General features: G+C 42.1%; 1 protein-coding gene across 2 annotated transcripts in view; it reads right to left on the bottom strand.

Annotated features, from left to right (window-relative positions):
- The window catches only part of LOC125451162 (lysine-specific demethylase 4C-like), a 378,541-nt gene that overhangs the window by 59,390 nt on the left and 298,919 nt on the right, over window positions 1-20,232 (bottom strand). For both annotated transcript variants that reach the window (XM_048527958.2, XM_059644532.1), the window contains 2 exons: window positions 16,420-16,605; window positions 15,233-15,403 (listed from right to left, as the gene is read on the bottom strand). In XM_048527958.2, the coding sequence (XP_048383915.1) occupies window positions 15,233-15,403; window positions 16,420-16,605 (357 nt within the window). The remainder of the gene's footprint in view (window positions 1-15,232; window positions 15,404-16,419; window positions 16,606-20,232) is intronic.

Raw genomic sequence — 20,232 nt, 5'->3', positions numbered from 1 at the left:
GTAACATTAACACATTGCAAATAAGCACAATTTTCTGAACACCAGTTTCATTAACCCTTTTTTCATCCTCCTTTTATCTCGTCTAATTATTTTCACTTTAAATGTACTAGATTTCTAATTTACTACCTTTTACAAGCAACAAACTTGAAGTACTTATCAGCTTGCCTCTGCATTCTCGTTGACACCTTATTTCACAAATGAAAGTAACATTTGGATATACCTTATATGTAGCCAAAATGTATTTCCAAAGGATAGTTTTTCTGCAAACTGAAGCTAAAACTTGGAGGATTAAACAGACAGTGCCAAACTTCTTAACATCACTTCTAATTTTCATGAGAGTGTCAAAGATGCACTTATTAGAGGATATTCCTACAGCATGGCACTCTCATGTGCATAAAAAGTTCCACTAAATCAATTAACTTTGAGCCGTGAACAAGCTGAGGTAGCTTCCATTGGCTACTATGGCTACAAGAACAAACATGTCTTGATATAGAGATAGTAGGAACTGCAGATGTTGGAGAATCTGAGATAACAAGATGTAGAGCTGGATGAACACAGCAGGCCAAGCAGCATCAGAGGAGCAGGAAGGCTGACGTTTCGGGCCTAGACTCTTCTTCAGAAATGGGGGAAGAGGAGGGTGTTCTGAAATAAACAGGGACAGAGGGGGAGATGGATAGAAGATGGATAGAGGAGAAGGTAGGTGGAGAGGGGGCAGACAGGTCAAAGAGGCGGGGATGGAGCCAGTAAAGGTGAGTAGAGGTGGGGAGGTAGGGAGGAGATAGGTCAGTCCAGGAAGGACGGACAGGTCAAGGGGGCAGGATGAGGTTAGTAGGTAGGAAATGGGGGTGGGACTTGAAGTGGGAGGAGGGGATAGGTGGGAGGAAGGACAGATTAAGGAGGCGGGACGACCTGGGCTGGTTTTGGGATTCAGTAGGGGGAGGGGAGATTTTGAAGCTTGTGAAGTCCACATTGATACCATTGCGCTGCAGGGTTCCCAAGCAGAATACGAGTTGCTGTTCCTGCAACCTTTGGGAGCATCGTTGTGGACATATCGTCCACGAATTGGGAGGTGGAGTTGAAATAGTTCGCAACTGAGAGGTTCAGTTGTTTAGTGCGAACCGAGCGTGCAGTGTTCCACAAAGCGACCCTAGCACCAAAGACAGTTTTCCCTCCCTACCCTTATCTGCTTTTGGGAGGGGCCACCCTCTCTGTGACTCCTATGTCCACTCCACACTCTCCTCCAGCCCCACCTCACCCAGCACTTTCCCCTGCAACTGCAGGAAGTGCTACACCTGCCCCTACACCTCCCCCGCCACCCCCATCCCAGGCCCCAAGAAGACTTTCCACATCACGCAGATGTTCACCTGCACATCTGCTAATGTGGTATACTGCATCCGCTGTTCCCGTTGTAGCCTCCTCTACATTGGGGAAACCAAGCGGAGGCTTGCGGACCGCTTTGCAGAACACCTACGCTCAGTTCGCACTAAACAACTGCACCTCTCAGTTACAAACCATTTGAACGCCCCCTCCCATTCCACAGATGACATGTCCATCTTTGGCCTCCTGCAGTGCCATAATGATGTCACTCGAAGGCTGCAGGAACAGCAACTCATATTCTGCTTGGGAACCCTGCGACCCAATGGTATCAATTTGGACTTCACAAGCTTCAAAATCTCCTCTCCCCCTACCGAATCCCAAAACCAGCCCACGTCATCCCGCCTCCTTAACCTGCCCTTCCTCCCACCTATCCGCTCCTCCCACCCCCATCTCCTACCTACTAACCTCATCCCGCCCCCTTGACCAGTCCATCCTTCCTGGACTGACCTATCTCCTCTCTAACTCCCACCTATACTCACCTTTACTGGCTCCATCCCCACTTCTTAGACCTGTCTGTCTCCTCTCCACCTACCTTCTCCACTATCCATCTTCTATCCGCCTCCCCCCCATTTATTTCAGAACCCCCTTCCCGTCCCCCATTTCTGAAGAAGGGTCTAGGCTCGAAACGTCAGCCTTCCTGCTCCTCTGATGCTGCTTGGCCTGCTGGGTTCATCCAGCTCTACACCTTGTTATCTCTGTGCATTGTTATAGTAAGGCAGTGGGTGAGTGGGGCTTAGTTTGAATTACGATACGCAGTCATGATTTAAGTTTATGGAAAGCAGGAAAGAACAGGCCACCAGGAGGTCAGTATGATAGCCAGTCATTTTAACAGCATCTTGCTCACTTGCCAACTTTTCTGTCCTTAACATACTGCAATGTTATAGCAAGTCACAGTGCACACTGGAACAGCAACACCTCATCTTGAAACTAGGGAATTTATAACCCTCTGGGTTCAATACAGCGTTCAATACCTTCAAATTGTGAACACATTCCATACCTTTCTCTTAGCTTTGCTTGTTACATTTTCTGTCACACTCTCTCCCCTTCCTTTACCCCAGTGGGACTCTGCATTCAAGTCTGCAGTTTGACACACTATTGTTCTGCCATTCTCACTTTCCAATCAGTTAATCAGAACTATCAACATCCTTTCTCCCCTAGCACTCTAACTGCCACCCCTCCCATTGCATTAATGCTGCCTCTTCCACACCTCAATTCAGCTCTGATGAAGAGTCATCTAGACTCGAAACGTCACCTTGCCTTCTCTCCATGGATGCTGTCTGACCCGCTGCAAGCTTCAGCATTTTGTATTTTCAGGTTAGTAGTCAAATCTTGAGATAATCAATGCAGGTTTGAGGCAGAGGTGAGAAAAGGCAACATATGACTGAGAAAATTACCTCTTTAGAAGTCTTGAAAAATTATCACCTTTGTTGGGTGTAACACACTCCTGCAACCAAGACCACTCTCAAGTGCGCAATCTACACTCTGCACTTCAGTTGGCATTGCCGGTCCCAATATTGCTGACCTTGCAATGCATTACATTAAACATGACCTAGCCTTGCCCACTAAGCACACACATACTTGCACATTTACGTAATAAACACCTAATACACACACACCCTATTCTGCAACAGTGTGAAGGGACAAACCATTGAACCCTGAATTTAACATCAAGGCAAACCAGCAAAGTCAAAAGCAATGAAACATTCTAGGGCTCACTGTTTTTTTGCCCAAGTAGGAAAGCAACAAGAACACATACCTTTTATAAAAAACAGCAATTATAATTCAACCACCAACTGATTTTTAAACTTTGCTTTGGATAATTCAATTTTTTGAGAAATCCAGTTTGAGAAATCGTTAAGGATGAGATTTCTAAATTCTTGGATGTGCAGGGTCGGGTTAGAAAAAGTCAGCATGGATTTAGTAAGGGGAGGTTGTGCCTGACAAACCTGTTAGAATGCTTTGAAGTGGTAACAAGTAGGTTAGACCAGGGAAACCCAGTGGATCTTATCTATCTAGACTTCCAAAAGGCCTTTGATTAGGTGCCTCACAGGAGGTTGATGAGTAAGGTGAGGGCCCATGGTGTTCGAGGTGAGCTACCAGCATGGATCGAGGATTGGCTGTCTGACAGAAGGCAGAGAGTTGGGATAAAAGGCTCTTTTTCGGAATGGCAACCAGTGACAAGTGGAATCCCACAGGGTTCAGTTTTGGGGCCGCAGCTGTTCACTTTATATATTAATGATCTGGATGACGGGACTGGGGGCATTCTGGCAAAGTTTGCCAATGATACGAAGTTAGGTGGACAGGCAGGTAGTACTGAGGAGTTGGGGAGGCTGCAGAAAGATATAGACAGTTCAGGTGAGTGGTCCAGGAAACGGATGATGAAATTCAATGTGTGCAAAGGCGAGGTCTCGCACTTTGGGAAAAAGAATACAGGCATGGACTATTTTCTAAACGGTGAGAAAATTCATAAAGCCGAAGTACAAAGGGATCTGGGAGTGTTAGTCCAGGATTCTCTAAAGGTTAACTTGCAGGCTGAGTCTGTGATTAAAAAAGCAAATGTAATGTTGTCACTTATCTCAATAGGGTTGGAATATAAAAGCAGTGATGTGCTTCTGAGACTTTATAAAGCTCTAGTTAGGCCCCATTTAGAATACTGTGTCCAATTTTGGGCCCCACACCTCAGGAAGGACATACTGCCACTGGAACGTGTCCAGCTGAGATTCACACGGATGATCCCTGGAATGGTAGGCCTAACAATAGGATGAGCAGCTGAGGATTCTGGGATTGTATCCATTAGAGTTTAGAGGGTTGAGGGGAGATCTAATAGAGATATACAAGATAATGCATAGCTTAGAAAGGGTGGACGCTGGGAGGTTGTTTCCGTTAGGCGGGGAGACTAGGAACCATGGGCATAGCCTTAGAATTAGAGGGGGTAAATTTAGAACGGAAATGAGGAGACATTTCTTCAGCCAGGGAGTGGTGAGTCTGAGGAATTCATTGCCACAGAGCACAGTGGAGGCCAGGGCGTTAAATGTCTTCAAGGCAGAGATTGACAATTTCTTGATCACGCAAGGAATTAAGGGCTACTGGGAGAGTGTGGGAAAGTGGAGTTGAAATGCCCATCCGCCATGATTAAATGGCGGAGTGGACTTGATGGGCAGAATGGCCCTACTTCCACTCCTAAATCTTATGGTCTTATGGAAAAAGAGCTAAAGTTAAGAACTAAGAACTGTGTTTGAGGTCCCTTTGAAATTCTAAACTTATTGAACTTTGTTTCAAGAACAAAATGTCCTGGAGAAGCTCAGCAGGCCTTACAGCATCTGTAGACAAAAAGAAGAGTTAATGTTTTGGGATCAGTGGCCTTCATCAGAACTTTGTTCCCTGATTTGAGTTTCCTAACTCAAAAGTTATCTAAAGCTCGATTATTTTAACTGGAAAGGCTATGCAATACCCGAATACCTTAGCTCAGCTGCTGCTTCCACAACATAAAGGGACCAGTGTCAAAGCTTAAAGTAAATATTCAGTGTTTGAATTAAAAGTATAAATTACCTCTTTCTGACAACTTGCCAAACCTGCTCTTTCGAAGTCATTACAAAAAGGTTAAAATAAATAGGCTCTTAATCAGCATCCTCTCGTTAGCAGGTGTTTCAAGAAGATAAAGCTTGAACCTGCAGAATGAAACTTGGCTTATTTTACTGTCCTCTAATAGCAAATGACAAGTGTACAGTATTTTATTCAAAAGTACAGTCTCAACTGACACGCAAGGAAAATGAGAGGTGTTACATTTTGTAGGAAGAAGCAGACCATAATGTTGCTGTGAGAAAATAAGAGCTAAATGGGACTGAGGAGCATAACTGGTTCATACCCACAAGTCATTAAAAGCAGCAATGCAGCCCAAGATGAAAGTCTTTGACAAAGAGCTCCCACTTGTGGCCTATTTATATACAAGTCACCAGAAATGAAATACAGAAACTCTTGATCTAGCAAATGGCTAGACTGTCGTGGTCATTATCACATGGGATAGATGGGGTAAATTGCATAGGTGGATGCAAGGGGAGTCAAGACACGTATATGTGGGAGAACGGAATCAAATAATTTGTTAACGGATTTAGATGTAAGTAGATAAGAAGATGGTTGTGCGGGGTGTATTTGCTGGTATGAACCTGTTGGGGGATAAATGACATGTTTCTCTTAAAGGGCATAATTCAGAAACTATAATAATGTTTTTCTCTCTAGAGATATTACCTGGCCACTTGAGTACTTCCAGAAGGGAGATAACAAGGTGTAGAGCTGGATGAGCACAGCAGGCCAAGCTGCATCAGAGCAGCAGGAAAGCTGACGTTTCAGAAGAAAGGTCCAGGCACAAAACGTCAGCTTTCCTGCTCTTCTGATGCTGCTTGGCCTGCTATGTTCATCCAGCTCTACATCTTGTTACCTCAGATTCTCCAGCATCTGCAGTTCCTACTATCTCTACTTCCAGTACTTGCTGTTTTATATTGCTGATATCCTGTGTACATTATTTTGCACTTACACTATGGCCTGTTCTTGTGTTGTGGATTCTGTGCAAGTCACCCAAAGACACCCAAAGTCTTATTCATTTGCCGGTGGATAGTTTGACCCAGTTTCATTTGTAACTGTCTTTCAAAGTCTTTAGGATTAGAAATGGAAAAGTGGTAGTATTGGTAATGGTGACCATGAAACTACTGGAGTGTCATTTAAAATAACCCATCTGGTTCACTGACAACCTTTAAAGAAATAAATATTCTGACCTGATTCGATCTGTCCTATGTGCAGTTACAGACCCACAACAAAGTGGGTGGCTCCTAATTACACTCTAATCTTGTAAAGTAAGCCACTCAGTATATACTTAAGGTGACCTCAGGAGCAACTGAAGTGGGCAATAAATGCTGGTCACACTAGTGCTGACCCATCCTGTAAATGAATAAAAAAACGTACATTTAGACTGTAGGAATGTAATCCTCAACTTTAAAACAAAGCATTAGGGTAGACCCCTGGGTGGCCCAGTCCACTTTTGCACTAAAATGACCAAAACAAAATTTTAAAATAAAACAGCAGTTTAACAATTCAATAATATGTGAAACCCTACATAAAGCAAAGTGAAAACTTAAAAAACACAGCCATAATATAGAAAGCAAAAGTCATACCTCATCTTAACTGTACAGGAAAAGAAAACATCTGGGCTACTAATCAAAAAAACAAGTCAAAACCACAGAAAGAACAGAAAAAGTTCAAAAATATTTTTACACAAGCACAACAGTATCATCAACAGTGTCAAGGATTAAAAAGCTGTGAATGTCATTCTGTTTTATTCATTTTGTAGGATGAGGATGACACTGGCTGGCCAGCATTTATTGCATGTTGTTAGTTGCCCTTGAGAAAGTGCTGGTGAGCTGTCTTCTTGAACCGCGGCAGTCCACCTACTGCGGATTGACCCACATTGCTATTAGAGAGGGAATTCCAGGATATTGACCCAGCAATAGTGAAGGATCTGCGATATATTTCCAAGTCATGATGGGGAAGGGAACTTGAAGGTGGTGGTTTTCCCATACATCTGCTGCCCTTGTCCTTCTAGATGGAAGCGGTCATGCATTTGGAAGGTGATGTCTGAGAATCTTTGCTGAATTTCTGCCATGCATCTTGTAGATTCTACGTACTACTGCTACAGAGCATCGGTGGCGGAAGGAGTGATGCTTGCGGACGCAGTGTCAATAAAACAGTCTACTTTGTCCTGGATGGTATCAAGTTTCTTGAGTTTTGTTGGGGATGCAGTTATACAGACAAGGGTAGAGTGCTGCACCACACCCCTGGCTTGTGCCTCGCAGATAGCAGACAAGCTTTGGGGAGTCAGGAGGTGAGTTACTTGCTGCAATATTCCTAGTCTCTGACCTGCTCTTGTAGCCACTGTATTTATGTCGTGAGTCCAGTTCAGTTTCTGATCAATGGCAACTCCCAGGATGTGGACAGTGGGAAACTCAGTGATGGTGACACCACTGAATGTCAAGGGGCAGTGGTTAGATTGTGTCTTGTTGGTGATGGTCATTTCTGTGGCATAAACATTATTTGCCTCTTGTCAGGCCAAGCCTGGATATTATCCATATCTTGTTGCATTTAGATACGAACTGCTTCAGGATCTGAGGAGTCACAAATGGGGTTGAACATTGTGCAATCACCAGCAAACATCCCCACTTCTGACCTTATGATGGAGGGAAGGTCATTGATGAAGCAGTTGAAGATGGTTGGACTCAGTACACTACGCTGGAGAACTCCTGCACAGGTGTCCTGAAGTTGAGATGACTGATGTCCAACAACCACGACCATCAATCCATGTGTCAGGTAAGATCCTAACTACCAGAGAGTCTTCCCCTGACAACCACTATTTCCAGTTTTGCTAGGGCTCTGTGATGCCACATTTGATAGAATGCAGTCTTGATGTCAAGGGCCATCACTCTCACCACACCTCTGGAATTCAGCTCTTTTGTCAATGTTGAACCAAGGCTGTACTGAGGTCAGGAGCTGAGTGGCCCTGGCGGAATCCAAACTGGGATCACCGAGTAAGTTATTGCTGAGCAGGTGCTGCTTGATAGCACTGCTGATGGCACCTTTCATCACTTCACAGATGATTGATAATAGACTGGTGGGGGAGTAATTGGCTAGGCTGGATTTGTCCCAATTTTTAAGTACAGGAAATATCTGATCGATTTTCCAAATTGTTGGGTAGATGCCAGCATTGTAACTGTACTGGAACAGCTTGGCTGGGGGAGCAGCAAGTTCTGGAGCGCAGGTCTTCAGTAGTATTGCTAGAATGTTGTTAGAACCTGTAGCCTTTGCAGTATCCAGTGCCTCCAACCGTTTCTTGAAGTGACATGGAGTGAACCGAATTGGTTGAAGCTGGTATCTGTAAGGCTGTAAACCACTGGAGGAGGCCAAAATAGATCATTCACTCAGCACTTCTGGCTGATGATTAGTGCAAAAGAGAAGGTTGAAGCTTTCACAGCACAATGTGCTGGGCTCTTCCATCATTGCAGAAGGAGATAATTATGGAGCCTCCTTCTCCAGTGATTTGTTTAATCGTCCACCACATTTATGACTGGATGTGGCAGGAATGCAGAGCTTAGATCTGATCCGTTGCTCGTGGTGTCGCTTTGTTATGTCTATCATTTGCTGCTTCTGCTGTTTGGCATGCAAGTAGTCCTGTTTGGTGGCTTCACCAGGTTGACACCTCATCTTCAGGTATGCCTGGTGGTGTTCCTGGCATGCCCTCCTGCACTCTCCATCGAACCAGGGTTGACCCCCTGGCTTGATGGTAATGGATGAGTGAGGGGTATGCTGGGCAATGAGGTTAGATTGTGCTGGACTACAATTCTGTTGCTGTTGATGGCCCATAGTGTCTCATGGATGCCCAGTCTTGAGTTGCAAGATGTGTTTGAAGTCTGTCCCATTTAGTATGGTGGTAATGCCACACAACACAATGGAGGTTATTCTCAACGTGAAGGCAGGGCTTCATCTCCACAAGGACTAAGCAATGGTCCACTCTTACCAATATTGTCAAGGACAGATGCACCTGCAGCTGGCAGTGGTAAGCATGAGATCAAGTATATTTGACGCTCTTGTTGGTTCCCTCACCACCTACCCCAGACCCAGTCTAGCAGCTACGTCTTTTAGGACTCAAACAGCTCAATGGGCAGTATTGCTGCTGAGTCTGGGTTCTCTTGTTGTTGGACATTGAAATTCCACCCCCCCCCCCCCCCCCCCCACCCCGGCAGATGCCCTTGCCTTCTTCAGTGCTTCCTCTAAGTGTTATTCAACATGGAGGAGTACCAATTCATCAGTGAGGGAGGATGGTCCATGGGAATTAGCAGGAGGTTTCCTTGCCCATGTTTAACCCGAAGCATGGTCTGCAGTCAATGTTGAGGACTCCCAGGGCTACTGTCGCCTGACTGTATACCATTGTGCCACCACCTCTACTGGGTCTGTCCTGCCAGTTAGGCAGGACTTATCCAGGGATGGTGACGGTGATGTCTAGGACATTGTATGTAAGGTATGATTCCATGAGAATGACTATGTGAGGCTGTTGCTTGATTAGTCTGTGAGACAGCTCTCCCACTTTTGGCACTGCACCCCAAGTGTTAGTGAGGAGGATTTTGCATGACCAACAGGGCAGTTCCTGCAGTCATCTTTTCTGATGCCTATGTTGATGCCTGGTGATCTGTCCAGTTTAATTTCTTTCATTTTTGTCGTGATTGGTACAACTGAATGGCTCGCTAGGCTGTTTCAGAAGGCAATTGTGAGTCAACTTAATTGCTCTGGGACTGGAGTCACATGTACGCAGACCTGTTGAGGATGCCAGATTTCCTTCCCTGAAGGACATTAGTGAACAAGATGAGTTTTATTGACAATCAATAATAGTTTCATGGTCATCAGTAGATTCAAAATTCCAGATTCTCTTTTGAATTCAAATTCCACAATCTGCTATGGCAGGATTCAAATCTTTGTTCCCAAAACATTATCTGGGTCTCTGGATTAATAGAATAACGATGATATCACTAGGCCATCACCTTCCCCGTTTCTTGTATGACTGTCAATAAAACATTAAAGGGATAGTACGGAATGCGGTTGTGCAAGGCTCTATAATTACAAAGCTCATAAATATACGTCATTAGCTTCCAGACACTATGATGCTAAAATCACAACGGGTCAGATAGCATCCGTGGGCAAAGTGCAAGCTAATGTTTCAAGTCTAGATGACTCTTCAACAGAGCGGAAGTGAAGCGTGAAGGAGACAGCATTTATGCTATAGTTTGGGGTGGGGAGGTGTGGGGGTAATAAGTGTAGGGTGTGGGTGGAGATAAAATGTTGTTAGTTCAAATTAAGTAATTGGACTGAAAGAATGGCAAAACAATGGTATGTATCCTGCCAGACTTGAAAAGATGGGGCAGTCCCCTGCACTATCAACATCTTTTGTCATATTGGTCTTAAAACTGACTGTTTCTCTCTGCATAGATGCTGCTCGATCTATTGAGTTCTTTTTTTCCCAGACCTTCAATTTACTTCAGATTTCCAGTATCCACAGCATTCTCTTTTTAATCTTGCAAAATTAGACTTTGCAAAGTAGATCTGACTATGTATTTTATAAATGGTAGTCAATTTCCTATAGAAATTGATTACATGATAAAAGGATTGTGTTCATACGGCATCTTAAATGACTACAGTGCATCTTAAAGTATTTTAGTTGCCTCAGGATGGCAATGGTCTAGTGGTATTTTCGCTGGATTGTTAATCCAGAGACCCAGGTAATGTTCTGGGGGTCTGGGTTCAAATCCTGACGCAGCAGATGGTGGAATGTCCCGATTTTTAAGTACAGGAAATATCTGATCGATTTTCCAAATTGTTGGGTAGATGCCAGCGTTGTAACTCAATAAATATCTGGAATTAAGGGTCTAATGATGACTGTGAATCCATTGCTGATTGCCAGAAAAAACTCATCTGGTTCACTAATGTCCTTTTGGGAAGGAAACTGCCATCTGGTCTACATATGTCTACCAGACCCACAGCAATGTGGTTGACTCCTCTGGGAAATTAGGGAAGGGCAATAAATGTTGGCATAGCCAGCAATGCCCTCATCCCATGAATGAATAAAGAAACTTTGCAATGCTTCTGATAAAAGTAAATGCAGATTGTTTTGTTATAGAGACACACACAAAGCAGAAAGGATTCCGCTCACTCTTGCAACTGATATGCTTTCCCTTCCTTCATTCCACATAATATTATACATTTCAAACTCCTCCCTTTCTCCTTTCACAAAGGACCAACTTCTCCCTCCTTTCCAAAAAACCTTACTATCGAATTGGGCGGTTTGTATTCCTCACCCTAAACACACATCTCTTCCTCTACATTCCTGACCTTTAAGAGACATGTTAAAAAAGTTCCTTCTCTAACTCAAATGCCACTATCCCTCCCTTTTCCCCACATTCACTCATCTGCAGTATGACCAAAGCAGGCTTGAATTTTATTCATTAGAGATTGATTCCCTCATTTGTATACAATAAAAATCATCATCAATTTGCTTTCTGAAATGGGCCCCATTCTTTTTCAGCCTTTCAAGCCTTCTTTTTCTGGCTGCCAAATTAAAAGTGATCGAGATGTAAAAACTCACAAGCAGAAAGGCATTTTAAGATTATTTCGACAAATGTGCCTCCTTCAAGGTGATATCTATGTATATTAACTGCAAGTTCCGATACTTTATTTGCACAGCTCATGGTATTGCAGGAATGTGCACTTTTTAATATCAGGACATGGTCATCATACAATATGATACACAATCTTCTGATATCGAGCTCATCCACAAAGCATGAGGTCCAATAATATCATTTTTTAGAAAAATCTGTACTTGGAATAGTGGTTTGTCCACAAAATGATTTCTTTAAATAGAAATTTTAGTTTGCACATGACACCATATGATGGATCTGTTAGCATGATGGATATAGAAAATGTCGGATAGGGTAGTAGGGGGGCAACTGAATAAATTACTATCATTTATAATTCCACCTTCCCCATCGCATTTTGCGATTTCCAAATAAATTAGTGCTGCACAATTTCCACCTGTTAGCTATGTAAATGAGGGAACCTAACTCCATCACCAGCCCAGCCAACTCAGATTTCTATCAGTGTGCAAAAACACGAGGAAGAAAGCAGATTATTTCTCATTATTTGCTCGAAGTCTAACTTTCCAATATGGGGCAATCCCTTCAGAAATGTTCTTAATTAATTCAAGAGGATGGTCCTGAATTGAAATAATTTTAAGATTTCATTGCTATTTAGTGTTACGAAAGGTAATAATTTTCAAAATCAAGTTTTGAACTTCCATCCATTCACCCACCTTCCCCACTACACGTAAATATCTAAAAATAATAAATAATTTCTGATGTTCAAGTTGACCACAATGGTTACCTAAAACCTTGATGGTTGTGACATTGTTGTAGCACATTTACTCACTGAAGGTTTTAATGGATGCTATTGGAAAAGAAGTGCAGTATATCAAAAAATGCAGATGGGCAGATGAGTTTGTGGGTAAGAAGAAATTCAGCAGCAGCAACAGATTAAATGTTCAGAAAGACTCATGTGCCACAGTAAATAAAAAAATGGGTTGCTCCAAAATCACAGTGGATATAAAATACTTGAATGCTCCCTGTTCTCCATTCTCTTCCTTTCTTTTATTAGATTTTCATTTCTTTTCCCTACTTCAAGTCTTTAATGTCAGGTGACATTTGCAGATATTTGTAATGTACAGTACCATTTGGATGTCCTCAAGTAGTGAAGCAGTCAGGGCTAAGCAAGCAACATTAATGTACGACCATCTCCAACAAGTGACTTGAACCGTTTATCCTGGACATTAAATGGCATTACCATCACTAAATGCTCAAGTATCAGTATCACACAAGAATACCATTGACCAGAAACTTACCTAGACAGACATAAACTTAACAGACATATCAATATTATGGTCACAAGAGCAGATCAGGTGATAGGAATTTTCCAGAGAATTACTTACCTCCCAAATCCCCAACTCTGCCCACCATCTACAAGGCACAGGGAAAACAGTGCAATGCCCAGCACATGCCAGGATGAGTGTAAACCTAATAACACTTAAGAAGCTTAACACAAAACAGCCTGCTTGATTGGCATTCTCCAACTTAAAAACAAACACACCTTCCATCACAATGACAGGAGCACTTACCATTACCAGGTACATTGAAGGGTCTTGTTCTTCTAGATAATAGAGGTTAGCAAGTGCAGCAAATACATGGGAACACCACCAATTGCAAGATTCTCTTCCAGTCATTAGCTACCCTGACTTGGAATCAATGTGTCTTTCCTTCAGAGGCACATGTAAGAGAGTGTAGGTGTACTTACACCATATGGACCACAGCAGTATGACGGCCTGTTCGCTATGACGTGCACAAAGGCATTTAGGATGGGCAACAAACGCTAGCCTTGTCAGCAAAGTTTACAATGCATGGAAGATTTATCTTTTTAATACTAAAATCCTTTGAGTAACAAGCACTGTCAGTAAATTCTGGCAATCATCCTTGTTATATCAGCTCAGTTTTGCATAGCTTATTGCAAATGATTGCCTTTAGAAGAGGAACCATCAAAACAATTCTCATTGGGTTACGGAGAAGACTAGTTTAACAATTACATCAAGGCAGGTATATCCATTGGTCTTATTTCTCACCATATTTAAATGCCTGCTATTACACAGCAGGACCCAGATGGTGATAATTTTTCTCAGGTTGTATACTTACATCAAGTACCATTTCAATCTTGCTTCATGGAACTCTGTACAGCCACTTCCTGAAGACAACTAATTTTGAAACTCAGTATCAACTATACGGCTTCTATGCAACTTGAACAAATGTAATTAAAAGAGCCACACCTACAGCAAAGAAATTTTTAAATGAGTTGTGATGATATCTGTACCTGATGGTCAGAGGAGATGCTTTTGAGAAAGTAAAATCATGAGGGGCATAAACAGGGTAAATAGTCAAGGTGTTCTCCCTAGGGCATGGGACTCCAAGACTTGAGGGCAACGGTTTAAGATAACATGGTGTAGAGCTGGATGAACACAGCAGGTCAAGCAGCATCAGAGGAACAGGAAAGCCGACGTTTTGGTCCTAGGCCCTCCTTCAGAAGTCATAGGTTTAAGGTGAGAGGGGAAAGATGTAAAAGGGACCTAAGGGGCAACATTTTCAAACAGAGAGTAGTGTATGTATGGAATGAGCTGCCAGATGCGTTGGAGGGTGTACAATTACAACATTTAAAAGGTATCTGGGTAGGAAAATGAATAGGAAGGGTTTCGAGGGATATGGGCCAAATGTTGAAAAATGGGACTATATTAATTTAGGATATCTGGTTGGCACGGACAAATTGGACCAAAGGGTATATTTCCATCCTGTATGGCTCTATTACTCTATCCACCATATTAATCATTCACTTTACTCATCATTGGAGTAGCAACATATACTGGATACAAGATGCACTATAGCATCTCACGAAGTCTCCTTTGACAAAACCTTCCAAACTCATGAACTCCACCTTCTCAAAAGAAAAGGGCAGCGCAGACATACGGATATCTTGATCAGTCACGAAATAAGACATAATGATGAAAATGCCGGGAAGAGGATGTGGAATGTCAGATCAACCTACTGAGTGACAGAGCAGGTTTAAGGGGCCAAAGAGCCTACTCTTGTTCCTTCTTCAAATGGTTTTATCACACCTGCAGGATCTCCTCCATGGCACACACCATTGTGATTTAGAACCATAGCTTTGATACTTCACTCTCATTAGAACTCCCTCCTTAACAGCCCTGGAGGGGTGCAAATGGGCTGTCCTCGTTCATGAAGGCAGCTGATTAATACCTTCTTAGGGGAAATTTTGGTCTGCCAGAAATTATCACATCTCATGAAAGAACGCAAACAAAAAAATTTCTATACTGGATATATCTAACAGGTTTGTCATAATAAGATAACTGAGTACCATGCAGGAACCAATTCATGTGTTTTGCATCAAATCCATGTTTCCTCTGGTCACGTAGTTTCTGTTCACCTCAGTGCTCCCTCTCAGCACTTTGGTCCATTGTGCTTCAGAATTTTTTTTAAAAACAAAATTAAACATTAAAGTTAATAAGCCCAAATATTTATTTCATTCAGGAAACAGAATGGAAAAAGCCACAACATTGTGTTTAACTGACAATAACTAATTTCTATTTGCATCACGGTTTGAGGAAGGGCCATCAAAATTGTTAGCTTTTCAGACCGAAAAGAAGCAAAATACTCACAGCAATGTCTTCTGGGTACAGGTCATCACTGAAGGAACCATCATCAAATATAACTTGATAGAAGGTCTGTGACGAAATCCCAGTCACTCTGCAACTATAGTATCGCCCATTCTTATGTTTAGAGATAACTGTCTGCCCAACTGTTAAGTCTTGAAATAAGGTTTTGCTTTTCTTTTTGAGGGGAAGAAAAAACAAAATAAAAATTTTGCTGGAAAATTTGCTTAATGAACTGAGTTAATGTAAATATTACAACTTTTATTTCACACTTCTGCAAAATATAATTCAATTATTTTCCACAGAAGTCTACAGAATAGTGGTACATGGACTAGCTAATTGTTTATAAAGTAAATAGGCAGGGAAGTGACGGCATCGTGGTATTATTGCTAGACTATTAATCCAGGAACTCAGAAGTTCTGGGAACATGGGTTCGAATCCTACCATGGCAGATGGTGGTACTTGAATTCAATTAAAAAAATGGTATTAAGAATCTACAGATGACCATTAAATGATTGTCGGGAAAAACCCATCAAGGTTTACTAATGTCCTTCAGGGAAGGAGGTGGTGGAGGGAAGAATGGTGGTGATAGGTAGACACTGGTGGTAGGTATGATCTGGCTGGTCGATGGGAGGCCCTTCTCCTCTCCTGCACCCCCTCCCCACCCCGACATCCAGTCCTGAAGAAACATTGACTGCTCCTTTCCTTCAGATGCTGCCTAGCCTGCTTGTGTTCCTCCTGCCTCCTGTTTGTCTAGGAATGGATTATAAATGCTGGCCAGCCAGCGATACCCACATTCCACAGATGAATAGAAAAAAGACATAAACCCATTTTAAAATACAAGGCAAAAAATTTCAATAACCAGTTAATTTATTCTGCAGCTAAACAGAACACTTGTATTTGATTTTATCTTTAACCAAGGGTAAAAACTATGTGTTGAGTGAAGTTAAACACGTACAGTTACAATATTCTATGGGAGTGTCACAATTTTATCCATTTAATACATTGCAAATAAATGGATTTCAATTTTCTTTAAATGATTTCCCTTCGTCCACTCAGAAAATGTTGTTCAATAAGATTAGGCAAAGTAATGCACAAAATTAATACTCGAGTGTCCGAGCACAGAATTTACAAATTCAAAATATGCTAACAGAAACTCTAGGGCAACAGAAGTTAATGAGTGAAATACTTACTACACTGAGATTTGTCTTGTGTCTGAAGCATGTGATGAGGACTACATATGGCCAGTCATCTGGTTCCATTATGACTCCAGCTGCATGGGCACAAGTTACATGGAAGGATGTTGGGCAACGTCCATATGAACACTGAATGCAAGCACCCAAAGTCTTCTTAACTCTCTTTCTACAAAAGACACATTTCTGAAGGGAGAAAGAAAAGAGTTAATTGATAAATATTCCTATCAAACATCTCCAGACTTATAAGTAATCAGGAAAATGTGTTTCTTTCTCATGTACCCAATTAAATATTCTAACCAACTGTAAAATGCTCCATTATTCATCAAGACTTTTGAAAAAAATATATTATTTAATCCCTCTATTTTGAGTAACACCCCATCATAGCCAAAAGCAAGTTAATTGCTGTTACTGAATGGAAGCAGAGCATAGATAATGCACACTATTGCTTCAATAATGTGTTATTATGCAGTGGCAGATTACAGGTTCGTACATGATGAAAGGATTTACATTTGTATAGTGCCTCAGCAGTCACAAATTGCTTCACTTTGAAACTCAGGAGAATATACTTAGAGATGTTTATCTTTTACGTAGACTATCAATGCAACCACATTACGCACAACAAGATCCCACCAACAGCAATGAGCTGAATTAATGAATCGTTCTTTTTGGTGCTGGTGGATGAGAAAGAAGCATATTCAAGAACTCTTAAGAAATGTCTTCTTTTTGAATAGGACCACGAGAGCTTTGAAGCCCACCTTATTAAGTATAGGTAATTTCTGATCCTAAGGTCAACATGTCTGTTAATTGGCTAAAGAGTGCACCTTTTTAAAGAAGTCATTCTATTTTCTCGTTCACAAATTGCTGCTAGATAAACCTTGGCTCTAATCGATCAAGGCAGACAAAACCTGAAAATGTTTCCATTAAACAGACAGTCCTAATCAGGTAGGTTTTATTATATTCCTTATCCAAACATTCGTAGGTCTCTTCCAAGTTCTGCTACTAACAATCCAACTTCTCAATTTGAGGTATTTCAAAATCCGTTCCTGCTTTTCTTTTAAGATGGCTACTTTCTTCCAAGGCCTGCTTATCACTGCCTTCTAGAAATCCCATTCCAATTCCCTGCAAACTTCTCATGGAGTCTTTGTACCAATCAAACATGTTTTCACAAAAAATGTATTTCTTTCCCCTGTCCTAACTGAATAACACTGTGTATGGATGGGTAATTTGTGTACAAAGACAACATCACAAATTTATCAAAAATAGTCTCACCAACTCCATCATCACAAAGACATTTTCAACTTGTCCTTCACCCTCTTTTGATTTTGTGAACAATAGGCAATATCCAAATAATTTGATTACATTTTTTCATTTGAGTCACATATGAGATCAATGGTTCTGCGCCAGAGAATGCAAGATTAGATAGAACTGGCACAGAAAACCATTAATGAACTTGGAGGGAGAACAGCCAATGCTGGAGATCACAGCGGGTCAGACAGCATTCGTTAATGTTTCGAGTTTAGATGATTCTTCATCAGAGCTGGAGTGAAGTGTGGAGGGGACAGCATATACGCCACAGTTCATGATGGGGGGGATATGGGAGTTGTGGGTGTAGGGTGCTGGTAGAAGTAAAATGTTAATAGTTCAGAATAAGAGAATGGAATGTGAGAATGGCAGAACAACGTTGTGTCTCCTGCCAGGTTTGAAAGGATAGACTGTGTTGTGGGGTGAGAGGAGGGGACCAAGGACATGATAACAGAATGTAACAAGCTTAAAGGGAAGAAATGGTTCACATATTAAGTCCAGAAAGCTGTGAAGTGTCTAGTCTGAAGATGAGACATTTCTCAAGTTTGCATTGTGACTCATTAGAAAACTGCAGCATGCCAAGGACAGACATGTCGGCATGCCAGCAGTACGCTGTGTCAAAATGACTGGCTACGTCAGACTGGAGCTTGCGCACAGACTGGAGGTGTTCTGCAAAGCGGTCACCCAGTCTGCATTTGGTTTCTCCAATGTAGAGAAAGCCACATTGGGTGCAGCAAATACAACACACGGGATTGGAGGAAGCATGGGTGAAATACTGCTTCACCCGGAAAGACTATTCAGGCCTTTGAATGGTGAGCAGGCAGGAAGTGAAGGGGCTGATATAGCACCGTCTGCAGTTATATGGGAAGTGCTGTGGAGGTGGGGCAGTGGTGTTGGTGGTTGTGGACTGGACTAGGGTGTCCCAGAGCAAATGATCCCTGTGAAATGCAGACTGGCGGAGTGAGGGGAGGTTCCGACCCGAAATGTCAACTTTCCTGCCCTTCTAATGCTGCCTGGCCTTGTGTGTTCTTCCAGCTCCACACTGTGTTATCTCTGACTCCAGCGTCTGCAGTTCTTACTATCTCTGTGGGGAAGATGTGTTTGGTGGTGCCATTCTGCTGGAGTTATCTGAAATGGAGGAGAATGATCCTTTGAATGCAGAGGCTGGTGGGATGAAGAGTGTCCTACTTGGAGGCCTTCGCATTTGGCTTAGCAATACTTTCAAGTCTCTGAATGGATAAGGTTCATACTCCACTCTAAATAGCTAGCGCAAATGGTGGCCAGAGCTCATTTTGAGTTTGAGCTCTGTGCTGAGATGCAGTCATATACGCAAATCTGGCAGGGGTGTGCTTGCCAGAATCTTCATCGTATGAATGGAGTGGTAGGATAAGCTAGTGGGAGGCAGTATTACAGCATTTAGTTTGAGGATGGTAGCAGGGCAAATGGGCACAGGACAGATCCAAAAGAATTAAGAAACAGATAAGTCGAACAGTGTCTCTGATTGAAGAAGTGAGCTAAAAATGTGAATTAGAACCATATAAACTTCACCCACTGGAGAAGCATAGTGCCTCAGTGGTTCCACCTCACAGCGCCAGAGATCCGGGTTCAATTCCACCCGCGTGCAAGTGTCTCTGTGGAGCTGCACATTCTCTCTGTGTCTTTGTGGGTTTCTTCCGGATGCTCCAGTTTTCTTTGGACTGTGGAAAATGTGCAGGTTAGGTGGACTGCCCATGATAAATTGCCCACAGTATCCAGCAATGTGCGGGGCTAGGTGGATTAGCCATGGGAAATGCAGAATCACAGGGAAAGGGTAGGGCGGTGGGTCTGGATGGGATGCTCTCCAGTGGGTCAGTGTGGACTCAATGGGCTGGATGGCCTACGTCCATGCTGTAGAGATTGTACAATCACCGAAACTATCATTGAAATCTCACACAAGTGTTACAGAAAGGTAACTAATTTCCATGGTAATTTCTTTTAGGAAAATTCAAGAATTTTAATCTATTGTATAACGATATATGCATGAACAAAGAATGGATATAGAAATAAAGTGGGTAGCACACGTTTGACAGAACATATTAGGTAGGATGACTTAGACATTGGGGACATTTTAAAAATTGCAGAACCAACAATCGATACAATTTAACGCAAACTGAGAGTTAAGGGTTAATCACAGTTTTTCTTCCATACTGCAGTAATCTAATATTTAATGTTTGCCTGTTAATTGAGATTGTTAGAAGATTAAACGGGCAATCACCAAACAGCTGGCTTTATTTTCTCGACATGAATATTTAATACAAATCAAATGACCACTGAACTGTTGAATTAAGACCAATTTCAAAGCAATAATCAGCTTAGACAATAAGTCAAAACTGATAATTTAATTAGCTGATCAGTTTTGCAGAGGGAGAAGATTGGAATGGATATGATTATGCAATGGAGTTACACCTGTCCATGAGAAAATAAGTGGTGAAATCTGAATACAAAATGCAGAGAGGTTTTCTCTATTCA

The sequence above is a fragment of the Stegostoma tigrinum genome, chromosome 3 (genome assembly GCF_030684315.1).
Source record: "Stegostoma tigrinum isolate sSteTig4 chromosome 3, sSteTig4.hap1, whole genome shotgun sequence".
NCBI classification, from domain to species: Eukaryota; Metazoa; Chordata; class Chondrichthyes; order Orectolobiformes; family Stegostomatidae; genus Stegostoma; species Stegostoma tigrinum.
Note: the sequence above shows the minus strand (reverse complement) of the source record. Positions and strands in the feature narration are given on the sequence as shown.